The 7,261-nt window shown below is 30.5% G+C and overlaps 1 protein-coding gene across 1 annotated transcript in view; it reads left to right on the top strand.

Moving 5' to 3' along the window:
* Positions 1–1,445: 1,445 nt before the first annotated feature.
* The window catches only part of LOC118194764 (BAI1-associated protein 3-like), a 282,557-nt gene continuing 276,741 nt past the window's right edge, over positions 1,446–7,261 (top strand). The window contains exon 1 of the mRNA XM_085823822.1: positions 1,446–1,804. Coding sequence (XP_085679948.1) covers positions 1,601–1,804 — 204 coding nt within the window. The 5' untranslated portion in view covers positions 1,446–1,600. The remainder of the gene's footprint in view (positions 1,805–7,261) is intronic.

Raw genomic sequence — 7,261 nt, 5'->3', positions numbered from 1 at the left:
CCCACGTCGCTCATCGTTGCAAGGAGTCAAATGTTAGAGTCGCAAGGAGTCAAATGTCAAAAGTCAAGGAGTCTATGGCAAGAGCCTTGAACAGCACATAGGTGACAACTCCACTTTAGCTTAGTTTCGCCTTCAGTTTTGAGAGAGAGAAACCTGGGGGAAGAAACCTGGTTCGACAGTCTTCCATCCCTCTTCCCCTACTAACCTCTCGAGAGGACTTTCAACTCATCACATATTTAGAGTGTCCCTATGCCGCACAGACACTATACATTTACAAACATCCATGCCTTCCCCGAGATTCCAACTGGGCCCTTCGATACGGCAGTCAGCGTCGCTAATTACTATCCCGGTTGGGCAGCTTGGCATATGAATACAATAATTTTATTTCCAGAGAGTGGGCAATATATTTTCAGGAAAATTCGATTCTAAATTTCTAACACTTCTTCAGTTTAGTAGGTAATAACTTCCTTTGTTTTGTCATATCTTCGTAGTGATATTAGCCTTACAAACAGGCTATTTAATTAATTACATTTATCATTAAATACATTTATTTTAATGCACAACAATTACATATTCTGAATTACATATAGAATTAATTCTTTTACTGTACAAATCTTTACAGTTACTATGGAATCATATATTATTACTCTCCCCCGAGTGGTTAAAACCGCTGAATATTGGTGCTTCGACACCGGTTCAAACTCGGGAAAACAGCTGGCGCATGGGTATTTTTTCTGACTTTTACCATGTGTAACATGAAACGAGCAAGTTTTCCTTAGAATGTCCTCTACGACTTCATCCTTATTCTTAGACAGATACTCTTTGTGTGCTTTGTCATATTCAAATAACCTAGCCTAATAACCATGTGTTATCGATGCTGTTATCCCACACATTTTTCTTTCCCTTTTTGATATTTTCAGTAGAAAGTTTTTTTCAACGCCAATAGTTTGAGAGTGATTTTTAGTCATTTTTTCCTTATTCCGCAATCAGAAAACTTTTTATAGAGTGGCCCCAGTTAATCCGACTCCTGTCATTTAGGAGGTGACTGTAATTCTTTTTGTTATGCATTTTAAAAATTATCTATATCAAACCGTTTTCATTTCATCTCCACTGAACTGAGTTTCCTTTAAATTAACGTAACTAAAACAATATGGATGAAAAATATACCTTTACATGAAAAATGCTTTGCTCTTTGACTTCAATTACAAATAATAACTCAAATAATTTGTTTTATTCGTTGAAAGTCATGCATCAATACACACCATTGAAATCAACAAGTGGGCACGTTGCAAGTAAAGTGAAAAGACCTCAGACCATTAAACAAATCACAATAACGTCCCGCTAAGACGAGAACAAGGGCGTAATTTCGAGTAACGCTTAGGCAAGAACTTGGATAGTACAGCCTTGAGAGAAGTGATTGTGTGGAAAAGTTTGCGGTGAACTTTTTCTTCTTGTTCCGCCGACGCGGAGAATAGTGAGTAACCGAGCCAGATCCGGCTAACTTTGGAACGCGTTTTCGAACAACGGTTAACTGTCAGCCAACTCGCAAGCCGGCGAAAAGAGTTTTCTGCGTGCGTGCTTGATACACACAGTGTTTTCAATGAGTGATACAGAGACAGCCATTTCTGTGGATAATACGGATATAAATTCAAATGGAGAAATAGCTACGGATAATAAAGAAGTAAAAGAAAATAGGGAAGAATCTGCCGATAATAAGGTGAATGGTGATGAAAAATCGATAGATAACAAAGAGGAAACTAAAGAAGAATCTGTAAATAATAACGTCGAAGAAACACAAGGCGAAGTAAGCTCAAGAATTAAATTAGTTCATATAAAATTATCTGACTTTTTTTTTCAAATCAATTATTTTTTATTATAGTATTATACAATTTTTATTATTAGTTTTTAATTGAATGGATTTTAGGTTTTTTTCAGTAGCAACTAAATAATTTTAAATACAAATTAAATTTTTCCGGGATGAAAATGAAATTTTTGGTTTCAACATTGCATAAACAAATGACTGATTGTGTAGGATATGTTTACTAACTGCACAGAGAAACTGAGCATCTGCTTAAAATTGTACAGAAAATTCAATGGCTAATAAATAAGCTTAAACAAGTAAATTCAGTTTATATCACCAGAACATTTAATAGCACAATTTATTTTCATAGAAAAATCTAATTTCTTGTTAAAAGGCGTAAATATGAGTATACGCAAACACACAGGGTACGATTTATAAACTGGAGGCGGCCCATTTTACATGTTATTCATACAAACTGCATTTCATGTAAAGAATTTTTCAAAATAATTTTATGACTCAATTATTCATTTAAAGTTCTTTAAACGTGAAAATACATTTACATTTCCCGTTTAGCCTCATTTTATGTTCACGTGTTTCATAGTATATATTGTATAAAATATAAACTTACATGTTTTTAATCAAAATATATCTTTTAATGAAACTGAGAAAAGGGAGAAAATCATATGAATCCTTATTGATTTTACAAAAGAGATATGGCTAAATTAGTACAATCAAAATTTTTGTAATAACTAAACACATCAAATAAAAAGCAAAATTAAATGGTTCAGCCTCTTTTCGAAATGTGAACAAAAAATCATTTCTTTTGTTGATTCATTCATTCAAATTGTATCCTGGTTCCCTTAAAAATAATTTTCAAATTGTTTAAAAAATCATGTTTTTTCACTCATCATAATATCGGTAATTTAATAATATATAATTTTCAATGGAAAAATTACAATTATTTAACAAGACGCTTAATGAGTTAGTTTTTTTAAAGCCATGAAATATTAAAATACAAAAATGAACATTTTATTGCTATTTCTAGTTTTATATATTTAAAACCTACAACTAAAATAGATACGTCATATTTTGCATGTTTAAAATAGTCTAGGAGGTTATAAAAAACCGCTTGAAAGAGGAAGCCTAAGGATATGCGCCCCTCTTAATATATGTAGAAAATCAGGCCGTATGGAAACCAGGCTCGGCAAATACACATACAATAAAACTAATAATGGCATAACTATTCATCTGCAGTGAGGAAGGCAAGGGGGATAAAACTGTTTTTGGGTGCTGTATTGAGGAATTTCTAGTTAGGCTTAAATGCGTTACGTCGAGAAACGTATGATTTTTAATTTTAAATTTTATTCTCCGTGATATTTTAACTCATTTGATGAAAGTCCTTCAGAAGCATATATAAACTTATATATAAATGGTGACTAAGGATTTTTAAAAGCATATTTATTGTTAAAAGCTATCCATAGTGCAAAGGCTTTTTCAAATGGAATGTTTGAATTTTTTTTCACATTCTTAATTGGTATTCCTTTGTTTCTAATTTTTTTTTATAATAGATGAGTTTTTTTTTACAAAAATATTTTATAATAAAATAGTTTTGTTATAAAAATGAATTTTATAATAAAACCTATTTATAGTGAAATTATTTTTTTAATATAATTTGTGTCATCATTTTTGTAATAGAGGACAGTTTTTCGATAACAGTAATTTTTACCGTAAAATAATTTTTAAAAATTACCTAAAACGTAAAATAATTTTTCTATATATTTTTTTTTTTTTTTTTGTAATTTAAGAGAGATTAGATTATTATAAAATTATAATAAATACATTTAATATATCTGAAAAAAACCTGAATTAAATTAAACGTCATAAGTCTAGCCATTGAAACTGTAAGTTAAGATAGAAAATTTTGGAACTCTTAAGTGCAGCGTATATTGCTGTTTAAGAAAAATTACCGATATTACTTTAAAAGATAAAAAATATTATTAAACAAATCCATTGTATTATTACTATGGAATATAAAATATTGCGAAAATCTTTTTCAGCAATAAAGCTGGTTTATTAACACGATTAAGAAGATTTTTCATCGGATAATAATTAAAATGAAAAAAGCAAAAAATGTTTTTGTAATATAGATTTATTTTTCACTAACTGTAACTAAACCATTGACAAGTGATAAACGGCATCTTTTAAATATTGCATTTGACCTCTACGTGAAATATGCAAGAAAATTAAACATTTTCAATTAATTAGCATTTGAATGCCTTTCATGTATTTTATTTAAAATAAATGTGCTGCATTCTTTGAAGACAACGTATTATCCTGTTATTGGTTTTTAAGTTGAGAATCCAGCGTTTGTTTTTCGTACTTGCGCCCACCAGTACTCGAGCGATGAAGTCGCTGAACATTCGTAGTTGGATCTGGGCTTCATTTTAGGTGAATCTGCTGCTGCATGGGCATTTTCATGGCCATGTGTAAAGTAAATACGAGCCAGTTTCCCTTAAAAATGATGTCCCTTCTTTTTGGCAGAGAGCCCTCGCGTTCGTTGATGTAATCAAATAAATCTTAAACGATCATCCTTTTTTTCCCTCCTTTTCTCTGTTTGCTTGCTTTTGGTCCAATGGTATTTTAACTTTTATTCAGGTTTCTTTAGAGTCTTGCTTTTGATCTATTGTATTTTCTTACGTTGATCAGATTTTTTTCTCGTGTCTTGCTTTTGGTCCAATATTATTTTTTATATATTTATTTTAGGCATTATTTTTTAGATATTATTTTGGTCCAATATTATTTTTATATTTTATTTATTTATTTACTTTTTAAATTTTTTCTTCCACTAGTTTCTTGTTTTCTGTTCTTTGTTACTTTTTTATTCCGGTTTTTGCTAATTTCTTACCTTTTGGACCAATGACATTTTCTTATTTTATTCTGGTATTCTTTAGTGGCTTGCGTTTGGTTTCAACGCTAATTTTTGACTTCATTTTGGTTTTCGCTAGTGCCTCGTTTTGTTCCAATGGCATTTTCTTATTTTAGTCCAAAATCTGTTCTTGATCCAATTGTGTTTTCTTATTTTATTCTGGCTTTCGCTAGTATCTTCCGTATAGTCCAATGATAATTTCTTAATTTATTTCTGTAAGTGTCTTTTTTGGGTGCATTGCTTATAGTAGGTGATTTTATTATTAGTATTTTCAGTGCTTAAGTTACCTTAAGGGCTTGAAACAGGTGGACTACATTGGACTGAATTAAGGCAAGACACTCTAGAATTATCTGCCAAGAGGAAGAGAAGCCTTTGTGAGAAACATAGGAAATACAGCAAACTAAATGAAAATGCTCTTGCAACAATCTCATTTGAAATGGAACCTATGGTCGAGTAATTAGTGTTCAATAATCCTCCATTCGGCTATTGGTGTATCCGTGGCTTGAAACTGAGGGGAAAATTGCAGTAATTTGAATACAACTTTTGTCTGATCACAAAAGGTAAAACCTTTTTGAAATGTTTTGCTTTGAATGAGAAGGATTCACTGCATCAAACGTTTTTCTGTACTGTAATAATTTTTTTTGTTTTCGTTAGCTATTTTATAGACAATTAAACACGGTAAAATATCTATAATCAAAGGTAATTAATAAAAAATAAAATTCCCTTGGCGTTTTAATGTTGCAATCCAGTTTAAGTTTATGTGATTGCTTTAAAACTGAAATGTAAACTTTAACTCGTGATAATTTTATGGGTTACTATGACATTACACTTTGAAAAAATTAAAAAGTAATATTAGAGAACAATGATGTACAGCAATAGAAAAGGAACGAAACTAAATCATAATTTAAGATATAATAAATGGAAAGAATTACTGTAAAGAATTAAAATATTCCTTTTATTTTGCAGAAGTGAGTACACTCGGTTATATGAAAATTCTATGTTTGACTTCAAGCGAAAATAAAGATTGGTTCTACCAGTTTTCTTCTTACAGGACTTTTAACGCTTTCTACGAGTACAATATATGCTGTGAGTGAAATTCTGAAAGAACGCAAAAAAGAAGGTATCATAAAGTTCTGGCTAGACATACTGTTTTCCGACGTTTTATATTTTATTTTCACAATTATTTCCTTGTTGTAGTTTTCGAACTTACATTCATACTCCATCCATTACTCAAAACTGTTACTCACTTTAAATTTTCGCCCATCTAGAAATATTTTATTTACGTTCCTTCCCTGTTGATTAATAATATAATCGTAAATCTAGTACTTAACATTTTATTCTCCCATCTCTTATATATATGGTCCCCGACGTATGAATTTTAGTCTTTACAGTAGCACAAATGCGCTAGACACTCAACAGAAACTGAACTCTGAATTTTAAATATAGACTTTTTCTTTCTTTCGGTAAAAATACTTTGTACAACACGATACGTGCGGTGCATGCGGACCTGGGATCCGATACGCAAAACAGGATGCTCTTAGCTAGAAAGCAGGATCAGATAATGCAGTTAAAAATACGAGTATACTGTAATACCGACTGGAATAATCAAGTTTAAACTGCATTCTTTGTTTATTATTATGAATATTATTAAGAGAACTAAATACTTCAAAAATGTCAATGCCCTCTTTTATTTCATCATTTATTCATGAACATATTCAGAAAACAAAATAATAACTTGGTTGTAACATAATTTAATGTAATATAAGCTGAAAGAACTTTATACTACTGTGTGTCAAGCAATTTTCACCAGAAGGAAGCTAAAATTAAACTTTCAAAATTTGGACCTGATTTCTATACAGGGCTTTCACACTCAAAGGGAACTTCAAAATCCTCCTATAGCCTCTATTACAATTATAAATATGCATGTATACTATATGTATGCAGGTTTCATGCTATGCGGAAAAACAGTGGCTTCTAGAGCCACCAAATTTTGAACACACGGGTACAAACGCATCCTTCAAAGAAAATGATTTTAATTTGTTAATTTGTTTTGCATTTTGTGTAAAGTAATTTTGATTAAAAACATAGCGATTTAAAAGCTTTGTACCCGGCAAAGAGTAAGGTAGTAGTTATGTTTCAAATTTAATCAGAAGACTAAGCGATATTAAAAAGTATATGACCACCTGGAAAAGCAATATATTTGACTTTCGAGTTTAATCAACAATCTTCCTGATTTAAAAGAAATACGTTGCACTGCACAAATGAAAATACTTTTATCTTCCACAAGGTAGTGTCTCGTCTTTCAGCAAAGTTTAAAATATTTAATTTTTTTCAAATTAATTTTGTTTTTAATATTAACAAACTAAGCGATTTAAAAGCCATAAAAGCGGATTCATTTATATTATTACCTGTCAAACTAACTGTATCAGTCAAATTAGCTGGATTCATTAAATTATTATTGATATTTTTCATTTTTATAAAAACTAATTCAGGCAGCTACTTTAATATTTAAACTGAAATCATTTAAAATATGT

This window comes from Stegodyphus dumicola, chromosome 9 (genome assembly GCF_044657685.1).
Source record: "Stegodyphus dumicola isolate Sdum_Otavi_A_Nest chromosome 9, ASM4465768v1".
Taxonomy (NCBI): Eukaryota; Metazoa; Arthropoda; class Arachnida; order Araneae; family Eresidae; genus Stegodyphus; species Stegodyphus dumicola.
Note: the sequence above shows the minus strand (reverse complement) of the source record. Positions and strands in the feature narration are given on the sequence as shown.